The sequence below is a fragment of the Elgaria multicarinata genome, chromosome 2, assembly GCF_023053635.1.
Source record: "Elgaria multicarinata webbii isolate HBS135686 ecotype San Diego chromosome 2, rElgMul1.1.pri, whole genome shotgun sequence".
Classification (NCBI taxonomy): domain Eukaryota; kingdom Metazoa; phylum Chordata; class Lepidosauria; order Squamata; family Anguidae; genus Elgaria; species Elgaria multicarinata.
In genome coordinates, this window is record NC_086172.1 from 20,529,672 (window position 1) to 20,547,220 (window position 17,549).

Consider the following 17,549-nt stretch of genomic DNA (forward strand, 5'->3'; position numbering starts at 1 on the left):
GATGCACTATGAAAGACCTGCATGATTACACGCAAAGGAACGAAAAACCCAGGTGTTCGAAAAAGGGGGTGGTACAAATAAACGCATGGAAGTCTGCAGGATTGGGACCAAACTTCATACACTGCCTCCCTAGTAGGGATGCTCACGAGGTCCATTGAAAACCCTGCACGCTGACAAAGCCCTATGGGCGATAGCACCTTTTCACCAAAAACGGGTAGTAGACGCTATAACTTCATGGGCCTTTGCATTGAGAGGGACAGAACTTTATGCACAGCATCCCCTGGCCGGGGCGCCCGCAAGGCAAAATGGCAACCCTGCGCAGCTGCTGCCACCCGACCAAGATGATGTTTGACACTTGGGGAGTTTGTAGGACACAGCACTGGGGAAAGGGTTAGGGCAGGGTTGGGCTGCGAGTGCAGTCAGTTGCTAGGCAGGTCACAGAAACAGAGATCTACCATCTGGATGAGAGCAGCGGCAGCGATTTTGACCGCTCTTGCCAAGCGACTCTGAAGGTGACCAAAATAACCCACTGTGACTGCCACACATCATGATAAACCATGATGGGATAAATAACCCACTCTGCAGACCATGGGTTATCAGAGTGGGTTATTTTAGCAAAATAAGACATCATGGGGGTTTTAAAACACACACCAGATGACTTGATAACACATGATGTGTTAAATAAGCCATCGTGGCTTATGTAATCCATCATGGGTTATTATGATGTCCAAACCCAGTCCGAGTCATGGATAGCAAAAGAAGTTTGAGTATTATCCAATATTTTGGTTCCAAAATTATCTGGGACAATTGGCACTTTATCTTATTTCTGTCTTCCAGAGCAAGGGTAGGCAACGTGACACCTGTGGGCGCCCATGCACCCTTGGACACCTTTCTTGGTGCTCAATGAAGTGCCCAATCCATTCCACTTAAAAGAAATGACAACGTTCCTTACTGGGAGCTGGGATCACTTCACAGCAAAGTGAGGGCCTCCCACTGCCCCCATCTTTCCCCATGAATGCCTCTGGGCCCCATGGGGACTCAGAGACATCCTTAGGAAGTGAAGCTGCCAGGTGGCTGCAAGCCAATGTTTTCAGCTGCAGTGTGTCATTTTGTGCTGATTTCCAGTACAGTTTTTCAAGTTGCCAAACACACACACATCAAAACTCTCTCTCTCTCTCTCTCTCTCTCTCTCTCTCTCTCTCTCTCTCTCTCTCTCTCTCACACACACACACACACACACACACACACACACACTCAGAGACAGACAGACAGACTGCCTCACTGCGTTGTTCAGGTACAACACCTACAAACACGACATTTTACTGCCTGAGGAGGACCAGCAACTGCCTCCCATTTCTCACTGGATGACCTTGGGCCAGTCACTTTCTTGCAGCCTTTTGAGGATAAAAATGGGAAGACCTTTAGCTCTTGGAGCAAAGGCAGAACATAAACGTAATAAAACATTTAAAAACATAATTCAAAAAACGTAATTGTCTTACACTATGTTCATAATAAACTGCCCTAGCATGTAAAATAGCCATCTGAGTATGTGTACCAGAGACAAAATGCATCCCTTGCCCCTCTTATACAGACCCTGGGGAGGGAGCCTGAAAACTGACACCAAATCTTATAACTCATTTTAAACATTAAAAATGTGAAGAACATCCATTTGCTTCTCCTATGCCCCACCCATATGCCTCTTTCTTCTGGATGAACGTCAACTCAAAGATTAACAGGAAAAACAGCAAAGAACCTTACGAAACTTTAAGGACTAACAAATTTATTCTGGAATTAGCTTTTGTGGAGTACGGCCCACTTCATCAGATGTATGGGGAGTTTCAAGTTTATATATTTTGCTGCAATAGACCCGCATGGCTATCCTCTGGTGTCACAACCCTATACTCAGAAGTAAGTACCACTGTGTTCATGGGTTTTCTGTGCATAGGACTGCAGACTTACAGCACATGTCTAAATCCCATTTCACCTCCACCCACTTCCCTTCCTTCAGGTTACAGTATGGCACAGAAAAAACTCAACTGATAAAGAAATTTGGGCTGAAATGCTAAACGCCCGTACTTACTGGGGAGTTGGTCTACTGTTGTTTTCCTGCTGCAATGGGTGGGAGAGGGGCAGATGACTAGGCAGAGGGGCGCAATTCTGCAATCACCAGTAGCTGAGCCAGCAAAAAGCCCAAGTAGACCACTGCATCAAATTCCTTGTGTGCTCTAACAGCTTCCTAGGACCAGAATGAACCACGAGGTCTCTCTTGCAGATAAGTCATTCTACACCTGTCTCTAAGCCCAAGTGTTGATCATAGCTGTGACTTCACTCATTAGCTAAATACATTGAAAGATGGCAGCAGGCTCATGTCTAACAAAATGATGGGACGAAACATTTGTCCATTTCTCACAAAATGATTGAAAAGTGCCTAAACACTTTTGTCTCGTGTCTTCTATTCTGCACGAAAAACAAGCTTGTGAAGCACTTTTTACTGTATTTTTAAATGTGTAATGTATTGTATATTGAAAGTGCTCTATAGTCTTGATTGTATACTTCATCTTATTTTTCTATAAATTTGTTAAAATCTATCCCTGTAACCTCCTTGGTTTGCTAGTATCATGTCTTGTATTCTACAGGAGCTACAGATTTGCTCTCTGTTGTTGTTGTTGTTTTGTTTTGAAGCTACTTATCTGGGCTAGCTACTGGGCCCCTCAGATGGTGGGCCAGGGGCTGCAGCCCCCTTAGCACTGTGGTTAATCTGGGTATGCTTTGGACTTTTCTGGAACTGTACCAATGACAGCATCTAGGCCCAAGAGAATAAGAACCACCCAGAGAGCTTCAATGATTGGGGAGTATAGAAATCTGTTAGATAGATAGATAAATAAAGAATGACTACCCTAGCAAACCTGAGCAGGATTCTGAGGATTCTGTCATATCCCTACAAGGGCCCTGACCCAATAGTCCTTTCACCACTCAAAAAAGCTCTGAGTGGCTACTTGAGGATGCAGTGGAAGCAGAGAAGTGGAAATGCCTTACTGCCCTCATGGCCACAAAGTAGGCAGTCTAATGTGCTCTTACTTGTGTCTGGTTGTAATCTGAACGAGAACTTACTCCACCTGCATTCCAGTCTTCATCGCGTTTGTTTCATTGCTCCCAGGGAGCAGGCTGGTAAATCAGGGAGCAGGCTGGCTTTACGACACAGGAGAAGACACTTGAGAGGGATTGTATGTACAGCTTGTTCAATCTCACCAGGGCCTTGGCAGGAGCATCAGCATTCTCAAGTCTTCAAGTACTGAAGACTTGGACTCGATGGCCTTGTAGGCCCCTTCCAACTCTGCTATTCTATGATTCTAAGTATGGATGCCACCTCCTACCCTCCTATCCTACCCTTTTTGCCCTCCACTCTTTCAGGGTTGCCAATGTATTGATGATCCTTGCAGAACATCTGGTATCATTTATATTCCAACTAGCAAGTTGCACTTTATATCCATTGAATACATCTGAACATATGTACATACGCTCCCTGATCCAGATCCTTGCATATATTACGGCACAAACGTGGGGCTGTCCTGCATTACAGCTCTCCCATTCCCTTCAATCAAGATGGAAGCTGTAAGCAGCCAACTTCACTTAAGTAAATTAGGGTGGGTGAGATTGCAGGACAGACCTCTGTGAGTATGCATTGGTCATCCTCATACTCAAAGGGATTGCAGGATAAAAGTAACTGTCTTCTGTCTAGGAGTAGAATTTGCGTACTATACATGGCAAATTGCCATGTTCTCTTGGCCTACTTATATCTTCCCTAAAAAATCAACTCTTATTTATACATATCTCTGGTAAAAAAAAAAAACCGGATCTGCAAAAATGTATGCCTTTCTTTCCATATAAGGCACACTGCTGATTAGATTTAAACAAAGCAAATCATACCATCTTATTGTTTGGCATAGTTAAAATTAGCACAAATTTGGTTCAGTTTTTACTTCATAATGTTCTTCCTCGGCACAGAATATAAACAGACTGAAGCAAAGTTAACCAGTACTTTTATTTACTTGAATGGCAGTGTGAAATCCTCAGGTTCATTTAATCACTCTAAAATCAAATCTCTTTTTAATATCACTTTGACTTGCTTCTTTTTCCCCTTTTTTTAAAAAGTGCATGATTATCTACAGTCACAGTTGTGTGCAAAATATGGATGAATTGAACGTGAGAGACTACAGCCTCAGGGATGGAGCTGCCAAAGTTACTTCTGTGTCTTCTAGACCTCTGATCCCTTTCCTTTGCATTTCAGGTCGTATTGTAGCTCTTGCAAGCAACGATGGGACTGTGAAGACTTTAGAACTCAAGTCAGGGCATCTTTCCAGCTTGTTGGGCCATGAAGATGAAGTTCAGAGTGTCATATTTGATCACAAGGCAGAGCATCTGGTTTCCGGCGGCTCTGATGGCACTGTTCGCATTTGGAACTGAGACACTTGCCCACGGTTTAGTGAAACCCTAATGGAAATTCTCCATCAACCTCTTAGCAGTGGAGGTGGCTTAAAATGCGTTTCTCACTAATGCCTCGAGTAAAGTGTTGGCATAGAATACAAAGTTTTTATACCTTAATGTAATAATAATAAAAAAAAGTTCACAACTTTTTTTGTGTTTATGCCTGTTTATTTGACTATAAAGAATACATTAAAGAAGCTGTCATTTGGGATTTTCCTGGAGAAATAGCTTTACAATGACGCCTAATGCCAGAGGAGATGAATTGCAGGGGAAATGCCCCCCCCCTCCTTCAAGGTACTACAGCACAAGCTACAACAGAAAATCTACTTTTATAAAAACAGTACTACATTTTACTTGTTCTAGCCTCTGAAAAGATCTACATTTGAGAGGGAGGTTTTAACATCTCTATGCACACATCACCCACAAGCTGGATGTGGTGTTTTATTTGGGGGGGGGGGAAATCTAGATCACAGCAAAGCAAAAATGAAGAAGTTTCAGACCAATGCCTTGACAGTTACCCTTGCCTCATCATTCAGTAACTGCAGAGAGCTTCAATCTATTCACTGCCACTTCCTTGAACGTAGCCCTGCAGTCTGGTCTGAAACTGGTGTCTTGAAATCAGCAGCTCTCTTCCCCCCCCTTTTTTTTTTTTTTAAAGAGAAGGGAGTTGCCCAATGTAAAGTATATTTATGGGTATTTTAGAAAATACCTTCTGCCTAGGGAAGGTGTCCAAGGGGGCGAGTGTGGTCTCACTGGGTAGATGCGTAGGACTTGTTTTCTTCGTCCAGAGGAGCAGCACGTTCCGCCTGCGTGATGCAAAATCCGAGCCGCTGACTACTGTCCGTGGTGCTGAAGGTTTCCAGCTGCTTGACAGAATGCGCTCCGGAGAAGCAGCTGCTGAGCTGCCGCTATCCAGGGTGCTGAATCTCGCTGAAAGTTGCTGCCGTGCTTGAGATCCACGCATAGCCCGCCGCTTATTTGGGAAGAGCCTCAAGAAAGCAGCACGGCGCGATGGTGCTGCTGACTGCATTTTGGTCTGGATTGGCTCCGAGCTCCAGCATGCTGTTGCTGTTCCTGGAATTGGAAGCATAGCACATTCTCCACCCTTGCGTGCCTTTTTGCAGATATACAGAGTGTAGCGATCTGGTGGGCTTTTTCGGGTGGAACGGAAGATTGCAACCAAGGATATAAGAGGATAAACATACACGCTAGCAACAATGATCGTGGTTTTGGAGTGTGGTTTTATAGTAGGCAGCCTCACCTCTGGACCCCTATGTGGTTGCTTGCTTTGAATTCTGGACACAGGGTTAAAGCTTAAGTCTCATGGTGCATCTGCTGGGTTGCTTCTGTGAAATGGGAGGCTTTGGGCGAAGGGATTTTCTGTGATTCTCCCTTGAAAATGTAATTAAGAAGAGTTGCTATTTCTAATACACTGCTGAAGTATTCATTCATGGTGGCCTGTGACCCGTTCCAGTTTTCACCTGAATAGGTAAGTGTACATTTTTCAAGAGGATGAATGTAGATTCCCATGAGTTTCATAGTAGCTTAAAATCTCCTGCAATTGGAAATAATTAAATAAACTTTGATTGTATACTGATAGCTTCCCAAAGCTTGTTTACTTGTTGAATTTTGAACCAATAGCATAAATTTTCATTCTATCCCATTTCTCTTTTCTCTCAAAATGTAGGTTGATGAAGTTGTAGCAAATATTTCTAAGATGATAAAATTCTGTCGCAAAGTCCTGTTAGCAAGGCTTACCCTTTGTGAAATTTGTTTTCTTTTTTTAACACCAATGCCAATGCCAGATTTTATTAAATGATTGATCCCTGTTCTCCCCCTTTTAAAAAACTCCTTTGAAATTTGCTTGTTTTCTAAAGTTTCCACAGCTTTAAGTGTGGCAGATTGAAGCCTACCTGTAGCATGCAAGTGATTCACATCCAAAAGGCAGGCTAAATGATTTTGCAACACAGACAAATAAAATAATATGAATGCACCCTTGTGTAAAAACACATCCTGCACTTCAAGTAATGAGATATTCTGAGCAGCTTCGTGAAACATCCTCTCTCTGTGTGTGTGTGTGTGTGTAGAACCATTGATCATTTAGTTTGTTCTGTGAGATACAATGCTTGCTTTTTCCCTGAGTCATTGTTGTTTGGTAGGGTTTTTTTAAACAAAAAACTTTGAATGTATAAACTTGTCTAAGTAGGTGAATATAAAGGAGGATACACATACAGGGTGAATGAAACCCATACATTGTGAATGTGTCTATATGAATGTTACGTATTCTGATGTTATTGAAATCAGAATATTTATTTAATTAATTACATTTATATACCACCCCACAGCTGAAGCTCTCTGGACGGTTTACAACAATTAAAAATAGTAAACATTAAAAGTATACAAAAATTTAAAAAACATAAAAACAGTATAAAAACAACAATATGTAACAAGGTACACAAAAGAGGTAAGGAAATGGTTTAGTTTTTAGCTCCATACCCGGTATCCAATGAACTGAGTTTACCCTTTGTCCCTAGAACGATTTTTATTATAAATATTTTTAGCATATCTGTTTTCTGTCCCATTCCACAAAAGAGAAGAGAACCTGCCCTGCTATCTTGTTCCTCTTCTAGCATTGTGTTAGAGGAAGGACTCAGGAGCAAAGCCTGTATACTCTGGTGAGAGTGATACAGACTAGATTACAGCCAATAGCAAAGCAGCAAAATAGAAGTCAGGTCTGAGGGAAGGGCAAAGGTTCCTTTTCAAACCAGGCAATTGATGCCTTTCTGAATGCTGTCAGCCCTCTATATGTGAATGGAGGCACATGGGGTACTGAGTTGACATGGCCTGTTGAGACAATTCTTTATACATTTTAGATTTTTTTTTCCTGGTTAAGTGCTGACGGTGACTTTATAAATTTTGAAAAGCCATTACCTATTCTCAGCCTACAAGACAAAGCAAGGGAAATGTAACATAAGAATAATAATCAGCTAATACACTCAAGCGTGAACATCGCCACTCAAGGGCAATCAGTGTTGGATTCTCATAACACCATAGTAATGAGAAGCTCCCGTAGAGCACAATAGAGGCTTCTTGCTAGGAAAAAAACCTTATTATGAACCTGTCCTAAGAACAGACTATGATAACAGATTATTAAAATGTCTGGCACAATTGTACCACAACTAAAGCAATTTTCACTATGCCTAAGGATTAGTACAGCATTTTCTTCATATTTGAAGCCTGTATGTAATTGCATTTCACAATCATTTTCTCTCCCTTTTTATTTCATGTTTTTTTCATGAAAACACCTGACATATATACGTCCGGTTTCTAAGTCTGTTGAGCTGGGTTGGAAGCAGTGTTGGGTTGTGGTCCTAGTGGTTACTTAGGAACATTACGGTCTTTTGATCTAAGTCCCATTCTTCAAACATTTGTTCACATGTGATTCATCCTCTCCAGAATTTAGCAAAACAACAACAACAAAAACATTCATACCAGTGAGTAAACAAATGTGCATACCACCCAGAAGTAAACAAAAATTGCTTGCACAACATAATTATTCAACAGCTGAATGTGTGCATGATGTGTCTACCATGTTCATCATGTAGGCGTCTGACTAATGCCAAGTGGCATCAATTCTTACCTTATCTGGATAACAGGCATATTGTCTGATCCAATCTGGATTAACATTACCTTATAATTTTCTAGTTAGGATAATATAGATATCACCTGGAGCAAAGTTGAAGGCATATGGATCATAATCCATATGAGATTTGGCAATTCACACCTTTATACTGTTTCATTTAGCTGCTGTGAATGTTATTCAATTTAACGATTGAATTGTAATAGTGAGGTACACAGTATCCAGATGAAGTTAGATGAATGACCAAACCCTGGCAGCAGACAGACCCATGAATAACTTGGGAATTATCCAAGTTATGCATTCTTTTCCAGTTGACCTTATCATTCTTATTTACAGGAGCTGAACTCATGTTATTCTCTAAAGAACTGTTAGGGGGAAAGGGGATTTCTAATGAGTTACTGCCTGACAGCTGCGTACGTCAGGAAAATATAGAAAGAAAAGTATGAGTCCTTTAAGAATATATTTCAAACTCTTCCTATTGTTTTCAGCCCACCACACTGGCCTCTCCATGGAAGCATCCGTGTATATCTGATATTAGGACCATATACAGAAGTTCAGGAGGGGGATGGCTCTTCATATTCATGAAGCCTGCATATTTCTGTTGCTAATTCCTACTTTGGTCACTCCAGCTGCCTTCAACCATGAAGACTACCCTGCTGATGAAGGCGATCAAATCTCAAATAATGATAATAATCTGATCTTTGATGACTATCGAGGGAAAGGTTGTGTGGATGACAGTGGTTTTGTATACAAACTGGGAGAGCGTTTTTTCCCAGGTCACTCCAACTGTCCGTGTGTCTGTACTGAGGATGGGCCTATTTGTGACCAACCAGAATGCCCCAAAATCCACCCAAAATGTACTAAAGTAGAAAACAATGGATGCTGTCCGGAATGCAAGGAAGTGAAGAACTTTTGTGAATACCATGGGAAAAGTTACAAGATCCTAGAGGAATTTAAGGTAAGGCTTACTCATATTCAGTGATTGGATTAATTGATTGATTGATTGATTGATTGATTGTATATCTGCACAGGTATCTATATTCACAGTATTCAGATATCTATACTCAGTTTTTATAAATATATTAAGTTGTACTCTAAATAATGTTAGAAAGAGATAGGTTTATGTCCAAGTGTAATTTACACAATTAATTTGGTGGTCTGCCATTTTTAATATCAGAAAGATTAAAAACGGGGTGGAATTAAGGGAAAGGGGGTGGAATTAAGGAGGTGAACTGGAAGTAGTGAAAACTATCAAGTTTCCATCTGTGGTGATTCTAAGTTCTCCACCTATGCCCTGTTTTTGTTACAGTAATTTCCACACAAAGTAGCCAAGTCTATAGACTATGTGGGCTACAGAGCTACGAGACCCTTCAGGGACACGTGTCAGTCTGAATATCTCTTTTTAAAATAATGTTGTTACTCTGATTTCTTGCAGCAGGGGCATATAGCACATGAGCTTTATGACTGACCTACATCTAGTATTGTTGAGGAGCTTCCAGAAAGAAACATTAATAGATTTTCAAGCTAACCTAGAAATAGTCTTTTCACCTTTTTTTTAGGGGTACAATTGTAGTCAAATGAGTGGATTCACAATAAAGCAGTTGACTTCCAGGCTTAGAGGTAATGCTGTGGGAAACTTTTTTGTGACAAACACCAATGAAGATAAGCAAAAAAATAAATTTTAAAAAATCAAAGTGAATTCATATTCCATATTAATTCTGTAAAGGTAGGCGTTTTATTCCTCACTCCATTATCAATCCATTCATTAAGTGGTTTCCTACTACAGGAATTTATTTTGACTAAGGCCATAGCTAGACCTAAGGTTTAACCCTGGATCGTCCGGTTCAAACCTGTTCACCTAGGTGACACACAGGGGATCCAGTGCTCAGGCAGGGGCGAACCCTGGATGATCCCAGGATAAACCTTCGGTCTAGCTGTGGCCCAAGAGATTTATCAGCTTGGACAACTGTATAGTCATATGTATCCATTAGCATTCCACCTTTGGTCTAGCTGTGGCCTCAGTAAAGACTCATGTCAATAGCAAGCTAGCTTCTGTCATTGAAAACACTCTGCCTAACAAATCTGGGGCCCTGGTTCTCTTCAACAAGAGACCTCTTGAATAGTTATTGTGAAGCAGATCTTTTGATACATGTAACCTACGACATTGAAAAGCCTCAGTAAGTCTGAAAATGAAAACCTATGAAATGGAAAAGGATTTTCCCTATTCAGAGGAGATCAATGGTCCTTCTAGCTTAAGGGATCAGTTCAATCCACAGTTCTCCAGAACCTTTTGGGTCTGAAAGATCCTTGAACTGGCATTTTCAAGGCCAAAATTATTATTTATTTATTTATTTATTTATTTATATATATAGCACCATCAATGTACATGGTGCTGTACAGAGTAAAACAGTAAATAGCAAGATCCTGCCGCATAGGCTTACATTCTAATAAAATCATAGTAAAACAATAAGAAGGGGAAGAGAATGCACCAAACAGGCACAGGGTAGGGTAAAACTAACAGTATAAAGTCAGAACAAAATCAAGATTTAAAAGCTTTAGGAAAAAGAAAAGTTTTTAGCTGAGCTTTAAAAGCTGCGATTGAACTTGTAGTTCTCAAATGTTCTGGAAGAGCGTTCCAGGCGTAAGGGGCAGCAGAAGAAAATGGACAAAGCCGAGCAAGGGAAGTAGAGACCCTTGGGCAGGCGAAAAACATGGCATCAGAGGAGCGAAGAGCACGAGCGGGGCAATAGTGTGAGATGAGAGAGGAGAGATAGGAAGGAGCTAGACAGTGAAAAGCTTTGTAGGTCAACAATATGTTATTAAAATAATATGTTATTCAGAAAAACAGAATCACAAGAACCTAACCTTTCTCAAATTTATTATCTTTATTGCCAAGGATTTCAGATTTACTGAATCTGAACATTGTTACTAGATGTTTTTATGCCGTTATGGTGGTAGTAAGATTTCTTCACAGTGAGACCTGCTGGTTCATACTGAACCTTTTTCCCCACATCCAAGCGACCTCATCCTTCACTGTGCATGCACTGCACATGACAAACAGATGAACTAGGTGCTCACACCTGTATGTCCACAACTGTCCCCTTCATCATGATGACAGTGGGGAAAGTACTTCTTCACTCACACTTATTGCAAAAATATCCATAATCTAAGAGTTCACATATGAATGGGCACAATCCAACCAGATTTACCTTTTATTTAAAAGTGATTTAAAATTAGGCTTATTTAAAACTTATTTAGAATTGGGTTAGAAAGTGCTTAACTTTGAAAACTGTTCAGAAACTTCAGCTGTTCCAGAATGCTGTGGCCAGACTGTTGGCTGAAGTTACAGGGAACACATGACTCCCTTGTTGCAACAGCTTCACTGTTACAACAGCTTCACCAATAGTCTGTTTCCAGACATAATTCAAAAAGTGCTGGTTATGACCTATAAAGTCCTATGCAGCTTGAGATCAGGCTACCTGACAGACCACCTTTCCCCATATGAGACTGTCTGGGTTTTACGATGGTTGGAGGAGGCCCTTCTCCCAGTACTACCACCATCAGAGGTGTGTTTGGTAAGGAAGCGAGAGAGGGCTTCCTCAGTGGCTTCTCCCAGGCTTTGGATGTCCCCGCTGAGGAGTTAACTGGCCTCCCTCTATACTTTCCTTCTGCCAGCAGGTACATAAGATGGTCTCTTGGGTTGGGTGCTGTTTTTATTCTTTCATTGTTGTGTTTTTAATTGAGTTCTATTATATATTTTAATTATTGTTTTCACAAAGTTTTATTTTTATTTTAAACTTTGGTTCATATTATTGTTAGCCATCTTGAACACCACTTCTTTGGTGGAAAGGTGGGGTATAAATCAAATAAATAAATTTGCTTTGGAGAAGTCCTGCTTAAATTCTGACATCTCCCTAATCAACCCAAATCAGCCCAATTTGGTTTGGGATGTGTCCAAACCACACCATGGTAAACTAGCATATTTATTTATTTGAAACCAGGCAACCACACTTCACCAGCTGAGCATGAACTGAATTCAAGTTGAGACAAACAAAACCAAACCCTGATTTGTTTCCTGTTTCAAAGCTGCTGCCTCTGATGCCCTCATTTTAAATTCCGTTCGGTCTCAAGTGTATGAAGTTTCTGTTGGAAGGTAATGAATAAATAGTTTCATGTGAATTCTTTTATAGTATTTTATTTTGCTTTATCCAGTTCAGTGGAGGATTTCAGCTAATTTATTATATTGAATTTATTTTGTATGATTCATCTTCATGATGGAGAACAGCTTTCCCTGAGCTCAGCTTTTATTTTAAAACCAAACGCCTGTTTAAAGAACATATTTTACATTCCTTCCCAACCACAAAAGCTTTCAATGTAGTCAGCAGTGGGATACCAGACTTTCCTTCCATGGAAAACTAACATTAAATTCTAGGCTATCAGGGAAGGAAACTAAACAAAACAGTTGCAGAGGAATCCCCTTGCGGAAATAGTCACAACGTGATCCCCTTAGTTGCTGATTAAGATGGAAAGTAGGCTATGGTATTGAAATGGTTTGCTTTCATTCAGTCTCAGTTCATGTCCAGTTAATTCAGTTCCCATATTCACTAACCCAAAAAATACCTAAACATGAGTTCAGTGGTGTGATTAAGCGGGTTCTGGTGCATGACAAGTCACTCAAGAAAGCAGTCCAACACAAATATAGCTTCCATTCAGTGCATTCAAGGAAGTAGCCATATTATGGTCGTATGTGTTTACATCCTCTTGGCTGTGCAGAAAGCTAGTCTGAAGAAAAGCCTGTTTTCTTCATGTTTACCTCAAGTGCAGAAGCCAAAATCACAAAATGACTCCAGGTGGTCAACAGCTTCCTTCCAAATTATTCTTTGTGTTGTGTTGCTTTTTGTTTGCACTAAACACACCATGGTCACTCAGATTCTCTGAGTACAAAACTTGTTGGTGCCAGTCAGCCCCTTGTGAGCCTCAAATGTAACCTCATATACATACTTGTTTTCCTACTAATACATGGATTAGATCTCAGTACTGTAGAAGTCTGTAACAAAAAAATTCCAGGATGTTAGTCTCCCTGCAATTTAAAAAAGGATGTGTGCGCACTCAGAACCATTGTTTCCAGGTGAATATAATGAAGGCTAGTTTTGACTCTTGCATACAGGCTCATCATCCAATTAATAGCTGTCTTGATAACCTTGTCAAGCACTGATGATCAATTAATTATGGGAACATTTGTTTTCGGAACACCAGACATCTGCTCCCGTGCTAATTCTCCTTAAAAAGGTTTCATTCAATGCAATTATATTGACAAAGGTTTGTGCCATAAATATATTGCTTTTTCATTTCTGTGTCATTGCATTCAACAGATATTAAAGTATTCACAATATAAGACCAATTTTTCTCTCTCAAGTGAAGATGGAGAGCACATGCTACCTAGCAATGTATTCAGAAATGTATCTATTCTTCCTTCAAATCTGAAAAAGTATAGTTGGTTGGTTGCTTCTTTTTTTAACGTCTGCATCCTTGCTATGCAAGAATCTATCATTTCAACCTTGGTTAAGTCCTTGCCATATGGGAAGGGAAGCACAGATGAGGGCACAAGGAAAAGCAGATCCCTTCCAGAAGGTGCCACTATTATATGGGAGGCCAAGGATAAACACATGGAGCTTCCAATAATTCTTTGCAAAAGACCAATATGCACATTAGATAAGGAAAGAGAAGAATAGATAAAGTCCATAGATAAAGTCATTCAGTCATGTTTACAATCAAAGGTGATCACAAAACAAGATTCCTTTTAGAGCCCCAAAGACAAACATGCTTCAAAAAGAAGCAGACTTAATATAACAATTTCAGGGAACAACTGTAGCTCAGTGGTAGAGCACATGTTTGCATTGAGAAATCCCAGGTTCAAACCCTGGCATCTCCAGGTACAGCTGGGAAAGATTCCAGTCTGCAACTCTGGGGAGCCACTACCAGTCAGTGTTGACGATACTGAGATACATCAGCCAATAGTCTAACTCAGTTTGGTAACTGATGCAAATATTGGAAGTTGCCTTATGCCAAGAGTCAATCAGAAAAGAAGAGCTTTTCTAAATAGATTTGTTAATCTATTGTATCGACTTTCAGTTTCATTGCAGAATTGAGATCCAAACTCTACACAAAAAGCTTTTCCTTTCCTGCTTTTCTGCAACATAACCTGTAGGTGGCATTGTACTATGGCGGAACATCACAATGACACATGCTTTTTTTTAATATCACAAATAATACTCCATTTTTCCCACTCTAAAAAAACAACAACACACCAGGAAAACGCTCTTAAAAACAGAACTGAAACTGGAGGGTCTCAATGTCACTGAAAGAACCTCAAAGAACCCTGAGTAAGGACTGATAGGCACACAATAAATGTCTTGTGTAGAAAAGCTCATAGGGCAGCTGTTCTTTCATATCAAATGGTCTTCACAACATGAGAGAACAATTAAATTTTCATACTGATTTCTACTGATGTTTTCTGCAGCTACAATAAACAAGGCTGTCTTGTAGGTGACAAATGCATCTGAGTCAAACAGAGAAAAACAGACTTTTTAGATATATGTGAACTATGTCAGTCCATTATTTACCCACACTATGATCTACCTAATTGTTCAATGCAAACAATAGTTCTTTTAAAAATTCTCTCAGAACTAGGCTATAAAAGTTTGGTAAGGCTTTGATTGCTACACGCACACGCACACACACACACACACACCTCTTTCATCCATTTGCTTTTTGAGTTGTATAAATGCTCAGCTCAATTCCATGATGAACGTTAGAAAGTGCTCAGCTCAAAGCAAGCTAATAAAGGCTTGAGCAAACATTATGAAAACCTCCTGGCATGGAGTAGACTGACCAGTGATTCACTTCACCAGTAATGTTGAGCAGTCCGTAATTTACAAAAAAAGTCAGATGATTAATAAAGCCACTGAAGTGGGTGAGGCAGTTTTCAGATGAACCTTTTCCTGGCCTGAAAGAAGCATGTGATGTGGTGGTTTTCACAATAGCACCTAGTTCAATGAGGTCTTTTTATTGTGTGTTCTATAATTTCATGTACTGCTTCAAAATCTTGCACACAAAAGCATTTTCAATAATGTGCCTTATCCTTTAATAAGAGCAACCGTGAACAATGCTAGCTTGCCAGATAGAACTCAGCTGCTGAAACCAGACAAGAGAAACAGAACATCAGTCAAATGGAAAAGTGTGATTTATTATCTCCCTCCTGGCAAAATTACAGTGACGCTGCCTATGCAACAGTATCTGAAATTACTGACTTACTATATTTCTGTCATGGCTGATAAAAGCAATACATATTCAAGTAGAAGGGCATGTCAGACAATGAACTACAATAATACCTATATTAAAAGTAAACCATTTATTTAGATATTGCCGTTATCATAGCCAGCTGTCTGTCTATACATTAGCTCTGTACTACACAGAAAAGCAGCATTATAATCATGGTTATTCAGCAGAGGTGTCCTCTCTGGTGAAAGAAAACCTGTCTGCGGGCCATGTGTCTGGGAGCAAGGATCAAAGCTTGCTGCTTTTGAACACTGATAACCTAGCAAGGCATTAGCTGCACATTTAGCGTCCATTCACTTTTTCCTAGCCAATAATGTTCAGGTCCTATTGAAGGCCATGCTACCCATTAGGAATGTGGGAAATCCATCCCTTTATTCTGCCATGGTTTCAGTTTTCCTGGCCCAGGGCCTTGGAAAATCATGGAAACTCAATGGAAGGTTCCAGGGTCAAATTAGCCATTACTCTTAATGTGCAGTTGGCAACAGTATCAAAGGATTTTAATAAAAAAATAATCCCCTAACATAGTTGCTAACTGGGCAGATGCCAAAATACAGATGTTGCCCTTTGCTTTCAAGGGAATTAACATCCAGCTGCACTGAGGGATGCATATCCCCATTTTTAAACCCTGACTAGGTTGTGCATCTGAGATGGAAGGATGGAGAGACAGACAGACAGACAGACAGACAGACAGACAGACAGACATGGGGAAAGAAATCAGAGTAGTTCAGAAGTATTCAGGATAATTGTACGCACCAGCCGAACTACGAAATCTGCTTTAGAAACTGAACTTGCTGAATGACCATAACATCTCTAGCTCTAAAGCACACTGGCTGCAACATATAGCAGCTAAATTAGATTACAAATGGGCAGGGCAGCTCAGTAAGACGGAACTGCTAGCTGTCCTATATCGAATGCTTCTCTAGCTACGTTACTCAGTCTGCCCACCACCTCCACAGCACATAACCCATGGCCCAGATCCACCTGTGAGCACACTTAATACACATAGTGTTTAGCTGAAAGGGATGAAACACAGCTATGTAATCATGGCTGTAATAAGAGGGTTTCATAAGTCCTTGTAACTGGATTGGGGAGAGGGCACATAGGAACAGCTGTCTACCTGCGTAGCGCCTCCAAGCTGGTTCAGGGCATGTATCTTCTTTACTGCAGTATTGTTTCCACCGAAATTAAGTGGACAACTAGATTTGCAAAACCCTTAAACCAATCCAATCACATTGCCTTCCACGCTAGTTTTTGTTTGGCTTAAATCCAAAAGTACTTAAATCCGGAGATGTTCCAGCTCTGCTGGTTTGTGAAGTGTGTAGGCTTAGCTACCTGACATCCAGGAATAGAAAATGTGCGGCTGGGATAGACTTAAGCAACTGCTAGACAAAGGCAATATTGGATAACACAGCGTTACACTAGTTCCGTACCTACAGATGCTGGCAATAATAATAACAATAATGATAATATTTTTTCTTTTCTTGCAGTACTCATTCTTCCATTGGCCTAAGGGGGGGAAACCCTACAGAAATAAATGGAAAGCTTAATGTAAACACTGATAAAAAGTGAGAGGAAAGGGCAGGTCTTAGGCTGGGGAAAGGGTGTGTGTGTGTGTTAATAAATGAATTGTGTGCAAAGGACAATGACAAAATAGATAATTATCCAAGTAGCTGTTTAAGGACTATGAAATACGAACTAATGACAGATTTTGATCTAATTGGCTAAAAAAATAATTGTGCTTGGCTTGAAAGCAACAGCAAAACAAATGATATGACTCAGAACTTAGGGGTGTGCTCAGCTCCGTTAAAGGTCTCTGGATCCGAAGCGGAGCGGGCCGATCCGGACCTCCAAAGCCCAGTTCAGGAGCGGATCAGGGGAGGTTCGGATGGGCTTGAAGTGGTTCAGAGTGGTCCGAAGCGATTCGGACCGTTCCAAAACTTCGGAGCCAGGTAGTGGGGAGGGGAGCTTGCCTGGCTACCTGTCGGCCACCGCTGCGGTCCATGTGGCGCCGGCGCCAGGTAACCCCCCTCCTCCCCCCACTTACCTGGCTCCAAAGTTTTGGAATGGTCCAAATCGCTTCGGAGCA

General features: G+C 40.7%; 2 protein-coding genes across 2 annotated transcripts in view; both read left to right on the top strand.

Moving 5' to 3' along the window:
* SPAG16 (sperm associated antigen 16) overlaps positions 1-4,514 on the top strand; it is a 569,616-nt gene extending 565,102 nt beyond the window's left edge. Inside the window, exon 16 of the mRNA XM_063115872.1 lies at positions 4,289-4,514. Within this exon, the coding sequence (XP_062971942.1) occupies positions 4,289-4,464 (176 nt within the window). The 3' untranslated portion in view covers positions 4,465-4,514. The remainder of the gene's footprint in view (positions 1-4,288) is intronic.
* A 4,176-nt stretch (positions 4,515-8,690) lies between these two features.
* Positions 8,691-17,549, top strand: part of VWC2L (von Willebrand factor C domain containing 2 like) — a 154,237-nt gene continuing 145,378 nt past the window's right edge. Inside the window, exon 1 of the mRNA XM_063116105.1 lies at positions 8,691-9,083. Coding sequence (XP_062972175.1) covers positions 8,691-9,083 — 393 coding nt within the window. The remainder of the gene's footprint in view (positions 9,084-17,549) is intronic.